The following is a 26,626-nucleotide window of genomic DNA, read 5'->3' as shown; positions in this document are numbered from 1 at the left end:
AGAAAACATTTTTCCATTTGTGATTTCCACTACACTGGAACACAGGGATGTGGCTGAGCACTTGAATGTGGAGTCCCATCCCCGCCTCCTCCCATACCCCCTCTGCTGACAGGCTATAGTGATCCAAGTGCCACTGACAGCCCTGGTGCTTGGGAAAGAAATCCTGCTGGGTCATGAAGTGTGAGGGCTGCCTTGAGCAATTTTTATGTGGAAAAAAAAAATACCCTGCTAATCACCAAACACATTTATCCAATAAAAATCAGATGGGTCATCAGGCAGGAATCTCCACCCTCAACCAAATGAGGCCAGCTGGGCTCCTGACTGGCGAAGGGGACCTTGGCTAGAGAATGGGAAAAGCTGACAGGAAACCACTCAGAAAACAAGAATATGGGTCGCATCAGTGACAATCTCTGAAAATGCCAAGGGGGCATACTTGGAAGAGATGCATCCATGGTGGCCCCAGGAAACTGAAGAGGGATGGTCTGGGGCCTGTCCAAGAAACAACCATGAACAAGCTGGCTCGAACCACCATGGACACTGTAAGGAGGAAAAGAAGATGGCAACCAGTTCCTTGTGAAAAAATGATTTTACTTTCAAATGATTCCCCAAGGTGAGGAATGCCACCAAGTTTTTAGGCAAAACAATCAGAAGAGACCTTTTCTCCTTGGAGGTGGGTGAGAATCACAATCCTCTAAGAGGAAAGATCCTCCTCCACAGAAAAGTGACTCAAACATAGAGGAAAACTTCCTCTTTCAAATCCCTGCATTCCAAAGAATGACAAACCAAGATCATTGTAGTAAAAGCATAGCTGCCTATTTGGGTGTAACTCTTTTGACATTAAATAGCACTTAGGAGATAAAATTACTTTAAAAACTATGCCATTTATTATCACCAATTAATGCATATTCATTTTCTGATTCACTTGGTCTCAGTAAATAACAGCTATACACATAGCTCAACCCCGTGGGATGTGGACGTTTCCAAACTGTTTAGCAACAGGCATGCCTAACTCCCACCAGCTGGTCTTGGTTTAATATAAGGCAGCATCTGCCCCTATAGAAGTTCCTCCTTTTCAGTGATAACTCAATGATTGGACTGAAAGCTTCAGTCTCAGATTGTCTGATTCCAGGTGGGAAGCTCATGAGGGGAAGGTGAGAAGAGCCTGGGACGTCTCTTTGCACAAAAGAAAAACATGCCAAGGTTGAGGGGATACAGGGAGAGAAAGGGAAAATAGAGAGAGGGTGGGGGGGGGGACAAGAGGTCCTCCAAAATAAAATTAACTTATTCACAGTGCTAAACGTATGAAACAACAAAAGATGATCTCATTTAATCTTCCCAATACCTTTTTGAGCAGATATAATTCCTGTTTTATAGATAGGCAAATTGAGGTAGAGGAACTAAAGTAACTCACCTCCTTCCCCTCCAAATCAGTACTTCCTCTCATCTAAAGTCTTCTCTGCAGAACTTCCCATCACAACAGCTGATATATACACATTGATTTACCTCCTGTCTCCACTAGGGCATAAAACCACGGAGAAAAGACACTCTCAATTCTTTATCCCTGGACCTTCTGCACTCGGGATTATGCCGAGTCCACAGAAAGTGTTCAAACAGTATTTGTTGAATGAATGTTGACTAAATTAAGTAAAACACAAGTGAAATTTTGGAGAGACCTCTCAAGTTTTCCCCATATTTCATCTGAGAGCAGCTGAATCAGAATCAGAAGCCAACAATACTTCAGAGAAACAACGCTGCCTGGAAGCAGGCCTTGTTTATCCTCTGAATTCCAGGGACTGTTCTCTCACTCCTTACTGGCCACTAAGAGGTAGAGGACGGTTGACTCTGGCACAATTTGAAGGCATTTGGCATGCACACATCTTTTAGGTCACCAGAAATAACTTGGAAATGCGTGTGTGTGTGTGTATGTGTGTGTATACGTGTGTGATGTGTGTGTTAAGCAGAAAGGACAAGAAAAATTAGTTTTATTTATAAGGCTACTGGGCAGTGAGTTAGGTTTTTAGGGGTGGGGACCACTCAGGCAGGGAGAGCTCCAAGCTTGGGTTCCTCTCAAGGCTGGAATCATCCTCCATCCTCCTACCATGCTTTCCATTTTAACAAGCCCCTCCACCCCTACCCCAGAAGTCTGAAGAAACTTTTGTTTTTCACCTAGTTTTTAACTTGAGGGAATTACTGCAGTATTTCATGTCTCTACCGGGATGTCCCCTAACTTCTTTCCTAGCATTTGTTTACTTCCTCCTTAAAAATCACTATCTTCCAGAAAGGTGGTGGCAGAAGGCCAACATCGTTGGTCACTATGAGGAGAGAGTGACTTTTATTTTGTCAGTCTTTTTTTCTTTTTTGTATTTTTTTTATTGGCGTTCGATTTGCCAACATATAGTATAACACCCAGTGCTCATCTTGTCAAGTGCCCCCCTCAGTGCCCATCACCCAGTCACCCCATCCCCCTGCCCACCTCCCCTTCCACTACCCCTTGTTCGTTTCCCAGAGTTAGGAGTCTCTTGTGTTTTGTCACCCTCTCTGATTTTTCCCACTCATTTTCTCTCCTTTCCCTATAACCCCTTTGTAAGCGCCCTTTGAACCACCTCCGTGGTTAGAGACAGGTCAGTCCCACTTCTTTTGGCACTGGGAATGGGGGATGGGCATGCTCAGGACTGAGCACTGGCACCAGCTCAATGCCAGAAGTGAAACCTCAGCTTTCCTGCTTTCTATGCCAGTGTCTGAGCTATCTTTCTGATTACCTCAGTCAGTAACTATGGGTTTTGTTTTGCTTCATAACTTCTCAGAATCTCACTTATGCGTCATTTTCTTTCCAAGAAGATTCTGAAAATTGACAGGCTAGTCTCCACGCTGTCACTCTTTTCTACCCTAGAAAAGAGTGAGACCCTTTTCTACCTTTCTACCTTACCCAGGCAACCTGGCACCCTCCCAAGGTGGTTTGAGGACTCTGAGGTCACAAAAACAGAGGCCTGTGTCATTTAACTATTGCTGAATCAACTAATCCATACTCAGTGGTTTCAAAAAACACGATGTATTATTTCTCATTCATCTGTGGTTTGAATGGCAGCTTTACTATCAATCCTTCCCAGACTCACTCACATGGCTGCATTCAACAGTCTGGTGGCCTGGGGTTGGGCATGGCTGAGACAGCTGGACTTCTCTCTCCAATGGTCTTGCATGCTAAAGGAGGCTAGACTGGACTTTTTACATGGTGGCTGGATTCCAGGAAGATACGACGGGAAACTGCAAGGCCTTGGTGGCCTGGGCTTGGATGTTACACGTGGTATCATTTGTATCACATTCTATGGGCCAAATTAAGGCAGAGGATAAAGGCCAGCCTAGATCCAAGGACTTCACCTCTTCATGGGTGCTGCAAAGCTTCTTTGGCCTATTTTACCTATCACAGGCCTATAGCTAGGAGATACAAAGTACCGCAGGCCAGTTGTGAGAAGATAGCTACCATGGAGAACATCATCTGTTACTAAGTAACACATGAATTTCGGGTGGCTAAATCTTCTAACTTTTCAAAAGAAGTTAGAAATTTAGATTTTTTTTAAAAATGTATTAATAGACCCAATTTTTTATTGCACCTCTAGGTGTACAGAAAAAGTGCTCAAAGTAACAGAATAAATGCAAAAAATAACTCAGAGTTTCCATATAACCTCTCCCTACTGCCTAAATTCCCCTGTAATTAACATTTTTCATTAGTAAGGTACATTTATTAGTAATATTAGTTACATTAACTAATAACATTAGTTATATTAGGGCTCACTCTGTGTTCCATTGGTTTTCCAGGTTTTGACAAATGCTTATCAAAGATACAACTGGTATCTACTATTACAGTATCATACAGAATAGTATCATTGCCCTAAAAATCCCGTGTCCACCTATTCACCCCTCCTGCCCACTCATCTTTTTACTGACTCTATAGTTTTGTCCTTTCCAGATTGCCACACAGTTGGTATCATAACACACTGCAGCATTTTCAGTGCCTTCTTTCACTTATTAATCTGAACTCAAGCCTCATTCAGGTCTTTTCCTGACTTCATAGTTTTCTTCTTCTTATCATCAGATTATGTTCCATTGTCTGGAGGTACCACAGTTTGTTGATCCATCTTGTTTGTGTCCAAGTTTGGGCAACAACAAATAAAACTGCTATAGATATTGGTGGGCCGGTTTTTGTGTGACCTTAAGTTTTCAACTCATTTGCGTGAACACCTAGGAGCAGGTCTGCTGGACTGTGTTGTATGAGAAATCTATGTTTATTTTTATAAGAAACTGCCAAATTGTCTTTCAAAAGGGGTGTCTCGTTTTTCACTCCCATCAGAAATGCATAAGGGTTCCTGTTGCTCCACATCCTTACAGCACTTGGTGGTGTCACTGTTTTTGATTTCAGGCATTCTAATAGGTGTATGGGGAGATCTCATTGTTTTAATTTGCAATTCCCTAATCACATAAGATGTTGAGCATCATTTCATAGGCTGATTTGCATCTTAATGTCTTACTTGGTAAGGTGTCTGCCCAGATCTTTTGACCAGTTTTTAATTCTATTGTTTACATATTACTGAATTTTAAGAGTTCTTTGGATGTTTTGGACACTGATCTTTTATCAGATTGTGTTTTGTAAATATTTTCTCCTATTCTGGGTTTGGCTTTTCTTTCTCTTAATAGTGTCTTTCATAGAGCGTAATTTTTTAACCTAAATGAAGTTCAATTTACAAAGTTTTTCTTTCATGGGTTATGTACGTAGTCATTGCCAAACCCAAGGTCACCTAAATTTTCTTTCTCTAGATGGTCTTCTAGAAATTTCAGTTTTGCATTTTACATTTCAGTCTATAATCCATTTCGAGTTAATATTTTGAAAGGTGTCAAATCTTTATCTAGATTTTTTTTTTTTTTTTTTTTGCATATGGATGTCTAATTGTTCCAGCACAAAAGGTTGGTTTATGCTTTAAAAAAGGGTGGGCGGCACCTAGCTGGCTCAGTTGGTGAAGCATGCAGCTCTTGATCTTGAGGTTGTGAATTCAAGCCACACAATGGGTATAGAGACTGCTTAAATAAATTAAATAAATAAATATACAAAGGTTGGTTTATTATTATTATTTTTTGGTGGTAGTGGTAGGGGAGGATGGAAGTTCCTCCTCTACCAACATACATGCCCATAGGCTGTTTTTCTCCATCCTCATTCCCCTTACCTGCAATGAGCTTCATCCATCCATCCATATTAATCTGTATAATCTTACCTAACACCAACTTCACATTTTATCTATCCACTTGTTCCAATACTCTGACTGGTGCATGTACTCAACATGATCAGTTAACAGTTGGTGAACTCTAAAACCACTTATGAGGTATAAATCCCATTTAGCACTGCCATATACCACTGTCCTTCCTCCTTAGCCAGAGTGTAAACTCTTGGCAAGGCCAGGAATCTTCCTGTTCTCATTTACCCAATAGCTTAGTATAGGTCTGGGCACAAAACAGGTCAGCAATATTTGCTGACAATTTTAGACTACCTGGACTTTGGTCCTGACTTACCAAGCGTCCTTTGATCTTCAAGAGAGATGGCTATACTTTAGGAAGTCTAGCTAAGGATCTGCTAAAGACATAAACCCTGCAGCTTTGCCCTGCCATGGTCAGAAGGGTGCATCTCTAATTTTGATGCCTAATTTAGTGTTATGCCTACACAAATAATAAGACGGCCCTGATCTCCTTGGAGAATTAGGAAAGATTTACCAATGAGACAGCAAAATATGGTCTCTAAAGTAACCAAAGGATGCTGAGTCACAAAGCATGTTCCTTTCATTATGACTGTTACATGGTCATAATGACCGTTCCAGTCATTATGAAAACAATGAAAAACAAATGAATGAAAAAAAAAGAAGAACGAAGAGTTTCTGGTGACTTGTTCCCCACCTTATGCCTAATTAATAAAGTAATGGTAATCCCCCACCCTCTTTGTTTTCTGTTTTCATCTGCATCATTAAGTGTTCCCATTCAAGGATCTCTGTATACTTCGAAATGAACACTCACAGAGGGAATGAAAGGGTCCAGAACTGAGGTTGAGACCCCAGTCATCTCTGCTGGTTGTGACTGAGCCCAATCACCATGGCATATTATGCTGTCAGACTTCTCCGAGTTAGTTTTCTCCAGGACAGTACTGTAGCTTCTATTCACCAGGATTACCTAACTTCTGTTCATTGTACACTCAAGCAAACTGCAGGCAGAAAAAACGAGGGAAGCACAAACTTGGATATTCACTGCCTTGGGTTTCAGAAACGTCAGTGAACCTGCCACAGAGCTTACAGGGTCTTTGGTGTGGCCCTCACTTAGAACCGTGGCCACTTCTGGTGTCATTGCCAATATTAGCACTGCTTCCACCTCAGGAACATCTTTGAGCTCAAGATTCATAGATACCAGTCAGGTATTCACTCAGCCTGGAAGGACAGCAGACTTGTTGGAAACATCCACAATCTTGCCTCTTACTTTCCTTGAAAGTCAAACGAAGTACAATTATTTCTAGCATCACTCTCCCTTTCCTGGGAAAGCCCCCAAATTCTGTAGCAGGCAAGGAACAGTCCCTTGGATGGTGTGGGCAGAGTGACCTCCAGTGTTTTATGTAAAGCAAATCACATCTAGACAACTGAAAAATAAAAATCCCAAGTTCCCTCCTCTAGGACCTGTTTAAAAGACATTGCCCCCTTAAGCACTTAGCTGCCTATGCAGCGTCTTTAGACATACTGTATTCAGTGGTGACTCAGGGGGCTCCCACCTGCTAAAAACAAAGATTAAAGACCACTAAAGGTACTGCTGGCTAAGATCAGGGGACAGTAAGCAACCTGGGCTAGAAATTCAACCCTGCTCATGCTGAGCAACAAATAACATGAGTAACTGACAGGTACAGAAGTTTAAACAAAATGGGGGATTAAAAGAGAGATTAAAAAGAGAGAAAAAAAAAAAGAAATCAGAATCTCCTTCAAGTCGAGGAAAGCAGGTATAAGAGTGCTTGACAAAGTCTCATTGCCCATAAGCTGAGCCCATAAGTTTTCCCAGCAGATGATTTCATCTTATGCTACTGTTTCATTTGCAGTAGAAGTACTCCTTAAGTCCATTTTAGAGTCTTTTCCCCCTGAATACCCCTTAGTCTCTGGTCCCATTTTGCAGATCTGTAAATATCTTACAGAGATAGAATGGGAGGGTGCGACCATGCAAGCAGGGCATGGAGACAGGCAGGGAAAGGTTCTGCTATGCTGGTGTCTCACCAGGCACAACTGCCCTGAAGGCTATCTGTGGCTGAACCCTGACCTATTTTCACTAGAAAAAGGCAAAGTCAACTCTGTTCCTTCTGAGTCTTATACAACCGTAGCCTGAGAGCCCAGCTGTTCTGGTCATGGCCTCACATACTTTCTGCAAAGGCTCTAGTTGACAAGATTTATGTGGTGGTCTGAAGAAGCATGCTAAGCAGTGTGGGAGGAAACCACAAGGGAGGACTTTCTGGCCCTAGCACAGTAGAACTAGTTTCTGTGGAAGACAGGACAAGCAGCCCCAAAACTGCCTGTTTCAGCTATGGGTGTTTACCACCCAAGGGTGAAGCAATAAAGGTTCTTCTCTTTTATAGTCCCTGATATGTGATCACAGTCATGCTAAGGGTCTGAGGATCTGAGGACTCAAAGGGCTACTGGAGGGCTCTTCTTTCTAGAAGTGGACACTGAGGTAGCACTGGACATATTTCACATCATCAGGGAGAAAGGAAACCAAGACAACATAAATGAGTGGAAACAGACTTGGCTACTGATCTACTGAGTTACTACAGTGCCTGGATGTTTTATATAACTAAAAGAAATCACTTTTCATGCCCAGCAGCCAGCACAATCAATAGCCATCACCAAAGCCATCTCAGCAGGATGGTAAATCAAACATCATCAAGGCTAAGAAGCAGTATGTTAAGAATAATGATTCCCCTCTGAGATGATGATGCTTAAAAAAAATCTACAACAAACTAGCCAAGCTCCACATTTAGGAAGAAGGTTAAAATCATGTTCACGGGACAATGCTCAAAATCAGATGGGGCCAGAGCACCAATCCAGGGCAGGATTGCTGAGCAAGGGCCACCTGTGGCAAGCAGCCGGACATCATACTTACAGTGATTTGGGCCGGGCAGGTTTGAGCACATCCAGGTCCGGGTCACTGGAGTTCATGTTGGGCTGTAAGCTGCTGCTGGAATTAAGGATGCTATTTGCATTTGATGAGACGACAGATTCCAAACTGGAATTGATGATGCTGTTTCTTTGTTCCTCTGGGGAAAAACAAGGCCACAAGTCCCATATTACTTTTATTTCATCAAGATAGTTTGTTTTGACATGTACAAAAACCTACCAGTAGTGAGACTGGATTGAGATCTCACAAAGCTATGAAGAAGACATAGGAAAAGATAAGATTTACAGGTGGGAAATGAGGAAAGGAAGGGGAATAGGTGACTTGCGAGTGTGGAGCAAACCTCGCTCTGCTCAGCCTGATAGAACAGACCAGCCATTTTCCTGAGTGGCCTTATCACTGCACCATAAATTGTGGGTCAACTTTTGACTGGTAGCTGAGCAGAACACAGAGCAGCCTTCATTGCGCACTTCTGTTCAACCAGATCCTCTTGGTTTCTGTGACATTCATCTTTTATTCTAAGATTCCTGCCCCCAATATGGTCTTAATTGCCAGGGCCATGTCCTACCTCCAATTCTATAGCACCTCACTATAAAATACTTACTACTTGGCCATTAACATCCTTAGGACTCTGCAGTCTACATTCCTGACCACTGCCAACACAAACCCTCCTGGGTTGCCTCAAGCTCCCTATATTTGATGTCTAGCTTCACATTAATTCTTTGATTAATAGATCTGTAAGGGTACAGAGTAGTCTGCACATAAAAAACCAAGTCCATGGTCCATGCAGTCATATTAGTGTTTGGAGAGTATTACTAAGCCGGGAGGGAGGAAACCTGAGTTCTTTTAAAGGCTCCACCCCTGCCTGGCTCAGTGGCCTCAAGCAATTTTCACTCTTTCTTGTATAATGCATCTATAAAATGGGGAGAATGAGAACTGCCTTGCACAGCTCAAGGAGTTCATGAATATCAAGTGGGATCATATGCAAGAATGCATTCTGTAAACTTCAGAACACTGTTCAAAGACAAGAACTTAGTTTCTTCCCATCTTTAAAAACTTGGAACCACGTGCTGAAGAAAACATTTTTAGGATAATTTAGCTAAATGGCACAGGCACCACTGCTGTAGCAAAATATCAGAGACTTAGAATGTTCTTCCCGTCCCACATGCATTATAGATATACCTTAATGAAATCAGCGAACGCTCTGGACAATCAGTTCACTTATCAGGAAACAGCCTACATGGGTTAATCTCCATTGGACCTTTGAAACGAGCCAGAGGCATACCATGTCCCTAAGAAGACAGACTGGACTCACTGACAGAGTGGTTTAGAGGCTGACATTTGAACTCAGGTCTCTTCAGGCAATAAAGATGGTGACATGATAAAAAATACTTTTCCATTAGCACTAGTCATGGGCATAAAAATTTATCACACTCATGAGATGATGTTAGAGTAATCTTTACATTTAATTACAAACACAAACACACAAACACTCCTAATATCTTGGTAAAATCCTAATGCCATGTTTAAAACCCCATAGAAGGGTCAAAAAATCCAAGAGGCTATTGGGAGATTTCTGAACTTTAAGCAGATTTTGAAAAAAGTAGATTATTCACTTGATTCCTGAGATTTAGAACTATTCACATTTCAAGAGCTTAAGTTCCAAACAGAAACAACAACAAAGAAAGAGAAACCAAAAAAATTACAATGCGCCAATATGTAGGAGGACTAACAGGGCCTTTGAATGGGAACTTGCTATCAGGAAGAAAAACGACTCTAAAATTACATAATTTGGGGATCACTGAGAAAATGATATGCCACTTATCAGTATGAATTAGTAAAAGTGAAACTTTCCTTTGCACAAAATACTCATGTCAAGATTTCTGAAAAAGACTGAGAAGCCCAAGACCACCATATAGAAAAGGGCACAAAACATGATACTTCTCTGGGGTTTAATGGAGACAACTTCTGGCTTCACAGGGAAGGAGAGACAAATAGGTTTTTTTTTTTTTTTTTTTTTTTTTTTTAGTTTCATAATTCTAGTTTGGGGCCAACTTTGCATGATGTAATTCTCTGAATTCACAGGAAACTTAAGAGTATAACCAGAGCTCATATTTCTCCTGTGAGTCTATTTAGGTGCCCTTAAGAGGGCTATGATTCTATAAATTAAAAACAATACCTTGCTAAAAATATATTAGTTTTTCTAAAATATTATTGGGACTTTTTTCCTGCCTTACTATCCTTTAGAAAAAGGGTTTCTGAGATGAAAGTTTCTTCAATTTTCATCTACTTGATGAATGCTTATTGATTGCCTACTGAGTACCAAACACATTCCTAGACAGTGAACCTCCCTACACTAATTCATAGGTATTTTATTCAGATATAATATTTATTAGTAACTTGCACATACTTATTTGTTCATATGTCTACTTTCCCTGGTAGATTAGGAGCAACCTAAGATTGAACATTGGACAGATAAAACTTTGAAATCACAACTGAAAAAAATTAGATAAAGATGTTTTTCTAATCTCATATAAGAATCTGATTCTATAATTGGGACTTAGATAAATTTTTTGAGAACGTATCTTCTGTTACAGTAGTACAGACTGCATCCTCCATGAGCTAATAAGCCCGGAAGACTGCTGCATGTGGAAACTGACATTTGTCTGAAATGAACCCACACGAGAACGAGGACTGGTTGGACAATGAGAACCCAACTCTGTCTGGGCTAGAAAAGCCATAAAAATTAAATGGGTGGCTACCCCTAAATTGAAATCAAGGATTTTTAGTATTTCACTCAATGAAGGTCACTAGAATTCTTTTTGGGGAAATAAATCCTTTTTGAAATTCTATTTTGACTTATATTTTAGGTATTGAGGGCCTTAAACATATGGCAAAACCTTTAACAAAATGATAACAGAAGCAAAAGATCAAGGAAAGGAGTCCTTTTTTCAAGATGAAAATACACAAAAAAACTTAATCATAAAACTTCACAGTATTGTAGTCAAAATAGCCAAATATGCATCTAAAGAATCAGAATCTTTACTGACATGCCTCAGTGGGCCATATGACAAGGAAATCCAAAAACCTGGCACTCTCAGACTGTAAGACCACTACCATTTTATTGGACGTGAGACTTCAGACAGTGATACCAAGAGCTTCTAGATGGATAGATTTCAGAGCTGAAATGCTGACAATCCCTATTGAGGGTGAGCAGGACAGTGAGAGTCATTCCAGAGAAGAGGCAGAGAGTAAAATTAACAGCAAGTCAAATGTTTTACTGGTATGGCAAACTATACCAAAACATATTCTAAAGCATTTGGCATGAGTCAAGAAAAAAAAGAGAACACAATTCAGTAATGTCACTCCAAATAGGGGGATCTTTGTCAGGTGGGCAACTGAGTACTCTCCCAAAAAGAAAAACATAATGAGAACAGGCAGCCTAAAAGACTAGTTTTAAAAAAAAATTAATTAACCAAATTGTTCCGATACCAGACCTGGACTTCTTCGAGACACTGATGATTCAAACCAGCTCTGGCATCCTCATTAGAAGGTATAAGAGAAACTGATGACAATTATATTGCTGAAGAAAAGGAAATTATAGGCTAGGCGACTGAAAAAGAAAAACAACAACAGTTATGAGTCAAAGCAAAAGGATCACGGAGAACCATTTAAATGACCAAAAGAGAAAGAATGCCTACAACGCGGGAGTATTCCTAAACTGGATGGTCAGTGGGGATGCTTGCCTTCTTCAAAAATGTTTGTCAACAAGAATCTCTCTTCGTTTTAGTCACAGAAGGCGAGAGCTCAGAAGCAAAGAAATGATAAAATAAATCCCTGCCCCCAAATGTAAACATGTCTGGGTGAGCGCCGAATGTTTTCATGAACATAGTTTCTATGAAGAGTGATAAAGCAGATGTGGTCCTAGTGCTGAGAAATGGAAGCTACTCCGGGCAGGGACACATACCCATACAGAACACCTCAGGCATCTGTTACGGTGACCTGTGAGGTGGGCAGCAGTCACATGTTCCTGGCACTTGGCCCATGCTTAATGCACACTAAAGCTTCACGGATGGTTACAAGATAAACAAGAAATATAAGGTGACAATGAACAATCAAAATGTATTCTACTAGCACAGAAAGAGACAGTTCCGAGTGACTGAATTTTCCAGGTGCTTCAGAGAGGGACCACTAATGTCCTTGAAACCAAAGTAATGGTTACAGTGGGCAGAGTCTGTGTTTTCTGTACAAATCAGGAGTGGAAAAATATGACTATGCAACCAAATCACTGCAACTAAAAAAAGAAAGCCACAGAATAATTTTGGTGATATTGTCCTTGTTCTGGGGGTTGCCATGGAAATCTGGGAGCTAAGCAACTTCACTTTCCATATTTGCCAAGTGACTCCTGCTCTCTCAAATTCAATCTCTCCCGTTCCCCAAACCCCCTCCATACAAAAGGTAGGGAGGGTCTCTGGTTATCACAGAACCCAGAGATGGGACCAGGAATGCACATGTAGAACCAAACCAAATTCACGTGTCTCGGCAAGCCTCAACACTCGGGCCCGCTGAACACACAGAGTGGGAGGATAAATAGGAAACACAGACTTGCCACGTCACTTTGGGGGAGGTTTTCACCACACATGGATGCCCATCAGAATACGGGCTAACATCATTTTTCCATGGTGTCTGAGACTAGCTGTCAAAAAGAGAGAAGAGAAATATTCTTTAATAGCAGCTCATGATACCTCACAGAGCTCTAAGGAGGAAACACACTCTTTACATGATCAAACAAGGAGGAAAGGGAGTTACCAGACTGGTGGAAGTTCTGCAAAGACACTGGCTTTGGACAAAAAAATATTCAAACACAAGCAAAACACCCAGAGGCTTTCCCTTGCTATGGTAGGAAGAGAGGTGTACTTTCTCCTGCTTATTAAAGTTTTGCAATGAAGTCTGTAATGTATCATCCTGACAAGATAGGATGATAATAGTATGGCAGCTTAATGAATTTTGCAATAAAAAATGATGAGTGCACAGCAATTTCTGAGTTTACCATCACAGGGAAACACCCAAGTACATGAGACGCTTGGAATCAGACTTTCTGAAGCAATTTTCTTCTTCTGTAGTTTTTTGTTCCTGGTAATAGTGGCATGCCAAGCCACACTAAAATCTGAGGTGGTATGATTTCATGTTGACCCAGTGTCAGTCCCTATGATAAAAATAATCTTAAAAAGCAGTTTGTGCAATGTGCTTGGGCACATAAAAACAGTTTGGGCAATGTTTCAAAACCAAGTCTTCAAAAAAAAAAAGTTTGGGCAAGGATGGACTAAAGAGTGAATTGATACGTAAAAAATGTGGTCAATCTGTTGTTTTGACCATAGGACATACTACTTGATATTACAACTTGTGGCAGGTTGTCTTCAACAAAAACTACCAATTTTGCTCCTATGTGGAGTGACTGACTTATTTCCTACTCATGGTGCTCATAATAACCCTTCTCTCTGCAAAGAGAAAAAATGTCAATAAAACTGGATTTCAAGGGAAAAGGGGGGGAAACACTGCAGCTGGCAGTGTTTGAAACAGTGTTTTCAAGGGAAAAGGGGGGGAAACACAGTGTTTGGCAGGATTGAAACAATTCACAGGAAAGAGGCATGGAGGTACAATGGAGAAGCCCACCCCTGAAACAACACCATTTCAAAAACCACAATGTAGAAATGATCCTCTGCATAATGGCTGAACGGGGAGTTGAATGATCAGAGTTATATAGACACTCTACTATTTATGACATAGCCTTTTTTCCCAGCTGAGAACTTTCTTTGGAGTAGGGATGTTCGTCCTTCAATCTCTGGTTCCCAGGTAAGTGAGACTGCTTATATTATTGCTCATTAGAAAAAAAATTATATATTTACTTATTTTTATACTGTCACTGCAAAATGGGCTTGAGATAGTAAGCAAAATATGTGGGTAGGTAGTTTGCTTTTAATAATGTAAAAATTAGTCAATACATAATAAACATGCAGTCTTCTCTAATTTAGAAAGTACAGGAAAGCATATATATATTCTATATGTATTTTGTGTAAATGTCCAGTTGTTTTTCTATACATAGAAATATACATATATTTTCTTTTAACAAAATGGTATAACACCATAACTAATATTGAGTTACCTGCTTTGTTAGCTCAGTGATAAAGCCAGACACATAAGACCGTAACATGCTTTTTTTCATTAATGATCTACCTTGAACTTTTTTCTTGCCATTAGGTTTCCAGGGCATCATTTCTTAAATGGCCACATCAACTTTGTGGTTTTCAGCTATACATGGTAACTAAGCATAATTAAGCCAAGAGCCACAGTACACCTTAGAGTCCACGCGACAGTAAGAATCCAGGTGGACAAAGGTGTCACCTGCTGAAACAACACAACAGGTGTGTCCACAGCACCCAGGAGCTGCAGAAGCAAAACCTAAGAACAGGCCATGCTGCAACTTTGAGTGCTCGGAGAAAGGCATTATATAAGCCTTTGAATAATAGTATGAAGTCCCAGTTATTTTTCAACAAGGAGGATTGAAATGAGAAGTATATGAACTGAATTCTTAACCTCTTACTGGGTCTGTCTGGGAGAGAGTCCAGGATGAATTAAATGAACTAAACAAATTACTGCGAGCTTATAATTCCAGCAACTAGGTAGCATGATCCATGTAAAACAGAGCCCAAGAATCTCTTCCCATCCCACAGCTCCACCAATGCTGTATAACTCATCCCAGCTGCTGATGTAGCTGAATTCAAGCATCAAATCAGCTTTCTGGGGCTGTCTGGGGCCAGGGTGACACTGCATTTCCCCTATATATGGGCCTCTTCTTTGGAATCTGCAGGATCCAGAGGGGGACTATTTCCTTAGTGAAATGTAATATAAAACTAGAGTCTCATGATAATCATCACAATTGTAGCTAACATTAATTAGGTGCTTACTATGTTCTAGGGCCAGTAACAAATACTTGACATGCACCTGCACTAGCTCACTTACTCATGCTAACTGCCCTCCAAGGAAGCTGTTACTAGTGATCAATTTTACAGATGAGCAAATGGAGGTTGAGAAAGGGAAAGTAATGCACTCCAGGTCTCAGGGTTGCTAGGTGAGAGATAGCACTGAAACAATGCAGTCTGAGTATAGAACCTCTGCTTTCAACTACCACACCAGGTTGCCACAAACCTCATCAGAGTTGTGAGAGATATTCTGGTAGTGACAGAAATGAACAATCTTGACTGTTTGCCCCTTCTCCCCAAGCCTGTGTGTCTCTCACTTAACCTAGCATCAGCATCATCAGAGTGTTTTTAAAAATACAGATGCCAGGGTTCCTGGGTAGCTCAGTTGGTTAAGCATCTGACTCTTGATTTTGGCACAGGTCATGATCTCAGGGTTGCGAGATTGAGTTCCATATCCAGCTCCATGCTCAGTGCAGAGTTGGCTTGAGAGAGAGTCTCTCTCTTTCCCTCTGCCTTTCCCCCGGGCTCTCTCTCTCTCTTTCAAATAAATAAAAAAATCTTAAAAAAAAAAAAAAGACAATGAGATGAGCAGGTGTTATGCTGTATGTTGGCAAATTGAATTTAAATAAAACAAAAAAAAAAATACAGATGCCTGAGCTCAAGTCAAGACCTCCTGATTCAGAATGTACCAGGGAGAAGGAGGAAACCAGGCATTTGTATTTTTTAACAAGCTCCTTACATGATTCAAATGCATACTAAGTCTAAGAACTACTGTTCCAAGAAACATGTTTCAACACTTTGGTATAAGTACTAAAACTGTGAGACAAAAATCAGTGATAAAGGTTACCTTGTAATCTCTAGAACTTAATTTTTTTTTTTTTTAAAGCAGGCTCCATGTAGAAATGTCCAGCATGGTGCCCATCATGGGGCTTGAACTCACAACTCTGAGATCAAGACCTGAGCTGAGATCAAGAGTGGGATGCTTAACCAACTGAGCCACCCAGAGGCCCCTCTTGGAAGAACTTTAAAAGGCACAAAACCTGGTTGCTGGTCCCCTCTAATCCTTTTGGCTCTACCTCCTACAGTTGTAGTAGGAAAAAGTACAGCTTCTATGTCAGTCCCTTTCAAATAGATATCCCACTCTCATTTCTGCTATACGTTGTATCTGTGTAGCAACTTGGAGATGAAACGGAATTTCCCTTGCTACCATTCATCTGGCAGCATAGTTGAAAAACCCTGTTCCATCTGTTTTGAGGTGATCATAAATGAGAGTGACTATCTTGGACCAGCAAATTAAAGGTACTACTGAATGCATAATGCTCTCTACACACCTGGTGCTAGATTTGGAGGGGCTGCTGCCTGCTGGTGTGCATATTGAGGAAGCCATTGAAGATGGTTCAAGTGCCCCCATGGCACCACTGGACACTAGGACAGATGGCTTTTATTGCTTCTGTAAGTCAGTCTAACAAGATTTTCACTTCCGTGGCTGAAGAACTGACAAAGGCACCCTTTTGGACACAACGTGGCATGGGGGAGGGACATCACCTGGGTACAAATTCCTTCCCAGCCCTTCACCAATTGTGTGACTACTTAACCTCTAGATCCTGACTCTACTTGTCTGTGAAATAGAGATAGTGAGAACCCACCTCACTGAGTGATGGTAAGGTGTGAGAATGAAGATAATGTGTTTAGGCTGCTTGGCATGTTAGGTGAGGTACAATAATTTTAATTTTTATTGCTGTTCTTACTGAATGAGGTTCAGATCTAATTTGGTCTCGAGGTTCTTTCTCAATGCATTCATCTATCATTCCACATCAGCCCCCTGACCCCTGTCTCTTTACAGGCAGCTCTTAGCTCAATGAAAACTTAAGTTCCAGGTACATGAGCACAACTGGAAACATTTTCCCTTAGAATTAAGGTTGGCTTTGCAAGCTAGGTCACAAAAGCACACAGAACCACATCTCTTGAGAACAACCCCACAAGTTGAAATCAGAAGGCAGAGTAATCATTGGCTAATAGTACAGCTATGAGGTCAAAACAACTGGGTTCAAATCTACTTTGTTGCTGTGTGATCCTGAGTACATTATTTAATATGAATTTTTATTTTTTTCCATGGTTCCAAATGGGGACAGAACCAATGTCATGTAATTATGAAAATTAAGGGAGTAGTTGCTATGCACAGTGCTTAGCATGAGAAACCACTTGATAAATTATGGAGCCATATATGTTAAACATACATTAACAAAAAATTGATTTCTACGGAAGAAGTACAATTTGGAAACAGATCTTTCCACAATCTTCGGTTCTAGAGACAAGCGCTACCTTCTGTTACTCATACTAAGACTATTCCATGTTCCTTCTGAGGGGCATCACCAATACCCTTCTGTCTTTTGGATGAGACTATGACTCATTTCCTTTAGCATCTTACTCAAAATTCTACCTTTGAGAAAGCATTTATTATTAATTAATTAATTAATTTTTATTGGTGTTCAATTTGCCAACATATAGAATAACACCCAAAGCTCATCCCATCAAGTGCCCCCCTCAGTGCTTGTCACCCAGTTACCCCCAACCCCCGCCCACCTCCCTTTCTACCACCCCTTGTTCGTTTCCCATAGTTAGGAGTCTCTCATGTTCTGTCTCCCTTTCTGGTATTGCCCACTCATTTTTTCTCCTTTCCCCTTTATTCCCTTTCACTATTTTTTATATTCCCCAAATGAATGAGACCATATAATGTTTGCCCTTGTATATAGCTGGTTGAGCATTTCTTAACCAGCTATATACAACTTGGATATTGAGTCCCCTCCTCACTAAAATATTCAGCATATTCCAAATTGCATTTGTTGCTGTGATGCTTTTTAAACTCTGTATTTCCCCCCATAAATTCCTTTCTTCTTTTCCACAAAGTTTTAATCTCAGAGACTGATTCCATCTCATTCCTAGCCCCACTTCTACCATACACTGATTTGTCTGTGCGGAATCACATGATGCCTTGAGACTGACCAAAGTCCCAACCAGCAAAGAGCAGGAGACAGCATCTAGCTCCTCCTTCTGGGATGAGACCACTGTCATCATAAAGATGTCTTTACCTTTAGGGAAAGGGAAAATGCCCCTTGGAAAAGATTCCACTACTACCCATAGATTAAAGCTGAGGAATCTTATGGAGGTACCTGGGATGCAACTCATCTCTTTACACAGAAGGAAAAACCCTTTTGGAAAACAAGACACACATCCAGGAGCATCAGCTATTATGCCATATGCTTCCATGAGCCCAAAGTGCAGGCACGAAGATACAAGACCAAGCCTATTAATCTCCAAGGTGACTCTCAGGAGCTTCCTCTCCAGAAAGAGGGAGGCGACTGACAACCTGAGGCCAAGAGTGGTGGCAGAGATTCATGTCAACAACAAAAGAATGGGCTCTGCTTCTGCACAGAGCGGAGGCACAGCAGAGGGGGAGAATAATGTGTGTTGATCATTAACAACTGGATGCCCCCAATGGAAGCACCCAAGTGAGCTATGGCTGGGAGTTTTTAGGTCCATTAAGCATCTCAACAGGGACTGAAGAGAGGGCTAACCCATAGAACACTGAGGAAATCCTCAACTCAAGTGCATCAGTAAGGAAAAAAGCACAACAGAACTCAAAAGAGATAGGGCAGATGGAAATAAGAGGAAATAAGGTCCTGAAAAATATCATCCACCAAGTGTGAAGGCAGAGGAGGGGTATGTGGAAATGTACTTGTGTGTCCACACAAAAGCAATCCCTCTAGCAACATATTTGCTCTGTGGCAAGAACCTGGAGAAAGTTAAGTTCACATCAAACCTTGACAGGTGTCACAGGACCCAAAATGCACAACGTGGAAATTATGGGTGAACACAGTATGCATCCACAGTGACATAAGAGATAACTAACTGATAATATCTGAACCCAACTCTGGACCAAAGAAACTTGAGTTCATATATTCACATTAAGAGAAAGGAACTGAGTCACCTAAAAACTTAGAGCAAGATCTGTGGACTCTAAACCATGGCATACATTTCACAGGTGGGGCCTAAGATGTCAGATGAACATTCTTTATCTTAATGGTTACATATTTATTTTAATGTGTATTAAAGAATAATATGGTGAGACCATCAAATTCATGTTATTAGAGATTTTACTGAGTAGGATGAGGCCATATAAAGAAGTGAGAGACTAATTTTTTCTCCATTTCAATAATCCAGCTTAGACTGAACATTTACTTCAAAAACTCAGAAGAATCATGTCAGATGAACATATCTGTGCATAACAATGATAGCTGAACATGTAAAGAGAGAATGATCTGATATTATAGAGAAGAAATTCTCTTTCCATATAGCTAATGAGAACAGGATAACTAATATCACAAAAACCACAGTCAAAGGAGATGACTGAGGCTACTGAGGTCAGAAGTGATACAAGTTTTCCATAAAATGGCTGGTACTAGACTTTGTGACAAACTGGGAAGGTTGACTTTTAGCCAGCATGTTCAAAGGACCAGAAACATCATAAGAAAAATTCTCAGAAAGATAATTTCTTTTCCCAGCTCAATATTCCCTTTGCTGGCGTTTTTACACTATATTTAGGTTCCAAGGCTCACTTTTAGGATATATATCTAGAACCACTCTTCTAAATAGTCTTTGGAAACCTTACATAGATTCTCAGCAGTTCAAACTTATTCTGTCAAGCTTCTCCCAATGACTCAAATTCAAAATTCCACATTCTTCTCCTTTGTTTCCTACATATAACACACTGTAAAATTAATTTTCATATTCCTTTTTTCCTCTCTGTTCCTCCTACAATCTGCTTTCTTTCAGATTCTGTCAAGAATTGGTAACATAATGTTGTAGGAAGACTGGAGGTTTGCAGACAGATAAACCTTGTTCTGAATCCACTGACTTCTGTTATAGGAGTCTGTAAAACAATTTCATCTTTCTAGACCTTAATTTTATCATCTCTAATAAGTACCAAGCATAGCACAGTATTAAAAATGATCGTCGTGGATAGATGTGCTATCATCTCATTGGTGTGTAGATTGATCGATTGAGTGATTGATTGATTTAAAAAATGTGTATCGAGTGCCTCCTGTAAACTAGAAACTATGTTATACACTGGAGCTTTTGCAAATCAATTCAAAGAAACGCATTAAACAACAGCGTGTGAGTTATGTGGTTGTGAGCCAAAGAATGAATGAAGATTTATGTAAATGATTCAAGTTTGGGAAGTAACTGAGCTAAGTATTGAAAATTCCTTTAAACTGAAAAACATCATCCTATGGAAATACACAAATTTTTTTTACCCACAAATTACCCGCAGTATTTATTTATACTTTCATTCTATGGAGTACACTTGGTGAAGTGCTTTGATAAAGTAGCCTCTGTCTTTTTTTTTTTTTTTTTTTTTAAGATCTATTTATTTATTCAGTCAGAGAGAGCGAGAGAGAGAGGCAGAGACACAGGCAGAGGGAGAAGCAGGCTCCATGCAGGAAGCCCGATGCGGGACTTGATCCCGGGTCTCCAGGATCACACCCCGGGCTGCAGGCGGCGCTAAACCGCTGCGCCACCAGGGCTGCCCAGTAGCCTCTGTCTTAATCCACAGTCAAGATAGGAGAAAAGTTAAGTGTGTGAAAACATGACAGTGCGCTATTACCTGCTCATCTAACTATGAGAGGTGGCTGGTTACAACTTGGGGTGGGGTGCCAGCAGAACCTTACAGCTCCTGGCCAGTCACCCACTCTTCCTATGGTACTTTCCAAGTCAGCTTAGGTATCATTCTAGTTCCTTGAGAAAAAAGGGATTTCCAAAACAAACTATAAAAAGACTATGTGTATATGCCCACCTACATACTTTTCAATGAAAATGTTTCTTCTCTGAGAAAGGGACGAAAGATAAGCTCCCCTCAAATATCTGAAGTTCCAGTCCTGTTTCCAGGGAGGATTTCCTAACATTTAAGGGAAGACAGGTTGCGTCCCTGTCTTCCTGTCTTCCATCCTTCTGTCCACTGTCTGCAGACAGAGACATCGGCAGCTCGTTCTGCAGCTTAGGTGTGTCTGTTCTCACACATGCATACCTTTCACCTCTACCTTGTGTGATCAAATTAATCTTGGCTCAAGAACTAACTGATTTTCTCCTAATCTCTCTCTCTTCTTTCTTACATGCACAATATGTATATGCTTTGAAACCTATTCCAAAGCTGCTTCTGCTTCAACCTAAGTGTCACCAAACATTAGGTGGCCACAGCTCTCCTGGCAAGGTGAAAAACACATCACCCCATAGCCCAATGTTGTTCATGACAGATATGGGTGAGACCAGTCCTGTTCCAAGTGTTCCCTGCTACACTCAGAGGGGCCCAGGTCATGTGCAGACCAAATTAAGAATGACTCAAGCCACATATTTAAAAGGAGTATAGGCTATCATTTGAAGAGAACTCAACCCCATAGGGGTCAAAGCCCTAAAACTGTGCATATCCTTTGACCTAGAAATTCTTCCAGGAATTTAGCTTAAGGAAATGATCAAGTCTGTGAATAGATTTAGCTACAATGATAACAGTAGCTTTACTCATAAAAGCTAAATATCTGAAACAACCCAAATGGTGCTAAATTTACCAAGGTCTAGCCATTTTATGGGATAGTATGACATCTTGAAATGCAGTGCCGTTTTGGGGGCAGCAATTATTTGTTTTCAGAATAATAATGAAGGCCATTACCTCTGATATAAAAATATCAGATAGAAATGCTTATCTGATAAAAAATGCTTTTTGAAAAAAAAAAAAGTTTTGTAACAAATAAAAAGATGCCAATCCACATATGCATTTTCTCTTCTCCTCAAGGCCAAGTGATTCATCCTTCTGATCTGTGTCTTTACTGTACCTCATAAAGGTTAACACCACCACCCCCTTATATCTATTGGGCATTTACTCTCCACTAGGTACCCTGTGAAGTGCTCTAATCCATACCACAACACTATAAGGTAGAAACTATTACCCATGTCTTCCAGAAGAGGAGAGTGAGGCCCTGAGATGCTAGGTAATGTGCCCATGTCATGTGCTGCCAGAGCATGGCATACACAGAACTAGCAGCCAGGCAATCTGGTGCCAGGGCATGCTCTCAACCGTCACATGTTCTGCAGCCTCTGTGAATGGACACATCTGTCTGGGGGAGGTTATCACGGTGACCTACTGTTACCTATTCACTTGTCTACTCCCCTCACTCAGTTGTGAGCACCTTCAAGATAAGGTCCAAGTTTTACATTCCCAGTCTCTCGAGGCAATGTGCAAATGTCATTTGTATGAAAAAACTAGCCTTAGTATTTGAACATCATTAAACAATAACTAGTAACAATAGCAGGCAGCAGCTCTCAGCTATCAGCCCTTGCCAAGTCTAAGACTTGTGCCAGATACTTAAATGTAAAATTTTATTTACTCCTTAACAAATCCCTATGAGACAGGTACTATTATCCCCAGTTTACAGATAAGCAAACAGAGGCTGAGAGATGGTAAAAGGCTTTCCCATGTATTGCTGGCATGAGAACCCTGGTCTGACAGGCCTCCAAGCAGAGCTTGAGCCCTCAACTCCTACACTACACCACTCAGCTCTCTTATTATAGAAGCTGAAACAAGCCTGAATATTTTAGGGCCCATTCACCTGATACTACAAAGAACTCCGTTCTGACATGAAAAAAAGATTCAGTAAAACGCTGGTGATATCCTTGCTGTCTGGAACAAAGAGAGTGTTATTCTCTCATTCATTCATTCATTCATTCATTCATTCATTCATTCATTCATTCATTTCACACATTTATTAAGTGTCCACTCTATGCCAAGGTTCTGTGAGAGGTGGAGTTAGAAGGATGAGCAAAGAAAGGGCCTGGCCTCAGAGTCACATTCAAGTGGGATACGTGACTCTCACTAATAAGCATTTAATGACAAATAGAGAAAAAGAAACGGGTTCTGTGGGAACTGCTAACAAAAGAGGGGCCAAAGCAGCAATACTGGAGCCAAGCTCTGACTATGCCACAGGAGGAAACAATGCTTAGCTGTTTGCCCAAAGGAGATACGGAAAAGAGAGTCCTAACAGCAAGTGGCCCTGGCCTTTCAATCTTCCTGTCTCACCAGGCTTACTCAGCAATGAAACTGGGGAGGTTACAGACACACACCATCCTCAAGAACACACAGGACAGCAGCAGATAGAGAGAGGCCACAAGTGTGCCACCCTGAGCAGGTGGGAGGTGGTGGGGGCCATCCCTTGAACACCTGCCTAGCCCTGGGCAGTAGGACTCACGTTTCTCTGCTGACTGCATGGCGTGGAAGAGTGTCAGAGGCCTCTCACTGCAGGAAGGTGGCTTGGAGTCACTGCTCTTCTTCCGGGACAGGTGCATCTGGGCATTGGTGAGAGGCATATCAGGCACGGTGTTAAATATCTGCAAGTGAAGTTTCAGAGAAGGGTTACATGTTGCTGTGAGTGGGGGAACAAGCACAGGCCCCAACCAGCACAACTGAAACCTTTTGGCATCCAAGAATCAGCAAGAAGACCCGAAAAGACCACCAGCATTAGCTCAGGACTTCCTTTTAAACATCTCTCAGAATGGACACTAAACATTTTTTTTCGGAAGTGTATCTTGGAGTTTGGTAACCCTTCACTCCCATTTCTAGCCCTTTCTGCTGTCACTTTCATTGATCGTCTCTCTCTTGTTCTCTCCAGTGACAATGGGAATAGACCTCATGAAATACAAGCCATTGTCTATTAATAGGGCTTGGAGGTTTTTTTGACTACCTTTGTCTAGAACCAGTTAATCAAAACCCTTTACTTTCCCACTGGTTCTACTGACCAGTTCTTAATGACCACTTGGCAACTTTCTTCGAATTGGAAACTGCATTTAAATAACATTCCAAGAAGCAAGCCCAGAGCAGGACACCAATTCCCAGTCCTCAGTCATCCTTAGATGACTTAGCCTGCTTTCCAGTTCAGCAGCTCTGTGGTGCCTTTGATGCTGAGCGTTTTCTCATTTAAAAGGGGGAAAAAAAGGTTGATGATAAAAGTAACCAATACTATGGACAATTTGGAAAATGTAGACAAGCATTAGGAAAAAAAAAGAGAAAAGCTTTCTAATTCCAGTACTTAGAGACAACCACTAGAAGCATTTGAGTTTTTAATGAACTTTTTTAGGTTTTTACTTAAAAAAAAAAAAAAGTCAAGTCCTAGGTAATAACAAAAACAACAGACAAAAACTGTGATAATTCCTTTTTTTTTTTTTTTTTAAACCAGATACAAGTATAGTATAATTATTACAACAGCTACACTTACAGGGGCTTACCATGATCACCATTGCCACCACACAACGTCAATTCCCTAGGGATTAGTCACTGCATGTGTTTTTACCCTATGGCTCATTCAGTTCTCAATGACCTGGAGCAATGGGTACTGTCCTCACCATTTATAATGAGAAACAGGCAGAGAGATTATCTGCCATAATTAAATTTATAATTATAGATAACATAGAAAGCTATATCCCTAGATTTTCTTGATTTCTTTTTTAAAGATTTATTTATTTATTTGAGAGAGAGAGAGTGGGGTGGGGGCAGAGGGAGAGGGAGAGAGAAAATCTCAAGCAGACTCCTCAGTGAACATGGAGCATAACATGGGGCTGGATCCCAGGACCCTGAGGGCATGACCTGAACTGAAACCAAGAGTTGCATGTTCAACTGACTGAGCCATCCAGGTGCCCCTAGATTTCTTTTCAAATGCATATAAAATGATAATACTAATTCATTTAATCAGGAAAGACCTTTTGAGGATTTACTTCATACTAATGACTCTGGATTATCACACTGCACGAGGGAAACACATTCCCTGTGGTTGGGAGAGTTTGCATCCAGTAGCTGTGATTTACAGAGTGTTTGCCATGCCAGGTACCAGATTAAGGGCTTTATAGGAGTTACCTCATTTAATTCCAAAAAAAAAAAAACCATTTTCCCTAATTGAGATTACATAATCTACACAGTTTTGTACCTTATACATCTAACATTATATTTCAACATTTCTTTCTTTGAAAAATCTTAAACATGATTCTGTTTAAGATATCAATATTTATTGATCTGCTCATTATAATGTCTCACTCTGGAGCAAGTCTGGATTTCCTCTTTCTCAACAATCATGAGTAACAAGAGAAAGGTGGCTCTTAGCAGCCCCCTGCCTCTGCCCTCAAGTATAGCACTCTCAGCCATCCCTAGCCGAAAATGTCTGAAAATGAATTCAGACTTGTGCTAGGCCTCCACTCCCTCGTGTCTGGCATCCCAAGTTTTGTCCCTCTTTTCCTAACTGGAAATGAACTCCGTGGGCAACTTCCTTCATCTATGGGTCACATTAGACATACCACACTGTATTCAAAGGCCCCTCTATCCTTTGTGTGTGCATTTAAAAGCAGAACTCTGAAGCTGATATATAGAAAGCGAAGTCATAAGAATGATGAGAATTTCAGCCAAAACAGCTGCTCTCCATGGGCTGGCAGGTCCTTGGGCTCCAATGATGCCAGCCAGCTGGTTAAGTCAGTCTCGCTCCCAAACACAGCTGTCTGAAAACAGCATTATCATAGTTTCCCTAGGGGACTGAATTTTCAACAAAATAAACTGAATCACAACATAGCTGAGTTCAACTGGGGCGAGGGGTTGAGAAGAGAAGGGCCCTTAAAGCAAAAACAGCAGAATGTCCTGGCTTCCAGAGGAGCTGGCACCCCCAAAAAATAAGTACTGGTGCTAGGCATATGTGCAGCCTTCTGCATGCTGCAAGGGAAGCAAAGAGAAACTATGGTCATGTCGAGCTCACAGACAACAGCCTCTAAGAGGCTTTCTCCCCTCCCTTACTGTGTTCCCCACACAATGCTGAGCTGCAAGGCTCTTCCAGGTGACCACCTCATGGCACACTATTATTCCTGATATTTAAACTGTGCTTTTGTATGTGAGCATCTATGCCTGGCAGGCACTGTGCTAGGCACTTCACATGACTTCTAAGCCATAGGTCAATTCAGCATATTAAGCAGGGTGAACATGCCCCAGGAGAGATCCCCTGATCTGCCATACAATGAAGCAAGAGAGGGGCTGGCTCTGGAATGCAAGGCTGCGACTCCTCACATCTGCACTCTCCACTTCTTCAGCTGTCATTACTCATTCAGCTCAGCTTTTCCAGCCAATCTTCACTCCAGAAGCCATGCTCCAAATGCACAAGCACAGATTTCAACAAATAATGGTGCCTCTTAGCAGCCCCCTGCCTCTGCCCTCAAGTATAGCACTCTCAGCCATCTCTAGCCGAAAATGTCTGAAAATTAATTCAGACTTGTACTAGGCCTCCACTCCCTCATGTCTGGCATCCCAAGTTTTGTCCCTCTTTTCCTAACTGGAAATGAACTCCTTGGGCAACTACAAGGGGTACCAAGAAAATCGAGATACATTTTAATTTCAACTATTA

At 41.1% G+C, this 26,626-nt stretch overlaps 1 protein-coding gene across 10 annotated transcripts in view; it reads right to left on the bottom strand.

Moving 5' to 3' along the window:
- Window positions 1-26,626, bottom strand: part of ARHGAP26 (Rho GTPase activating protein 26) — a 423,002-nt gene that overhangs the window by 68,116 nt on the left and 328,260 nt on the right. For all 10 annotated transcript variants that reach the window (XR_005989292.1, XR_005989291.1, XR_005989293.1 and 7 more), the window contains 2 exons: window positions 23,447-23,585; window positions 8,161-8,314 (listed from right to left, as the gene is read on the bottom strand). Coding sequence is in view for 7 of the 10 variants with exons in the window: in XM_041765130.1 (XP_041621064.1) it covers window positions 8,161-8,314; window positions 23,447-23,585 (293 nt within the window). In the remaining 3 variants the exon portion in view is untranslated. The remainder of the gene's footprint in view (window positions 1-8,160; window positions 8,315-23,446; window positions 23,586-26,626) is intronic.

This window comes from Vulpes lagopus, chromosome 8, assembly GCF_018345385.1.
Source record: "Vulpes lagopus strain Blue_001 chromosome 8, ASM1834538v1, whole genome shotgun sequence".
NCBI lineage: Eukaryota > Metazoa > Chordata > Mammalia > Carnivora > Canidae > Vulpes > Vulpes lagopus.
This window is presented reverse-complemented; position numbering and strand designations above follow the sequence as displayed.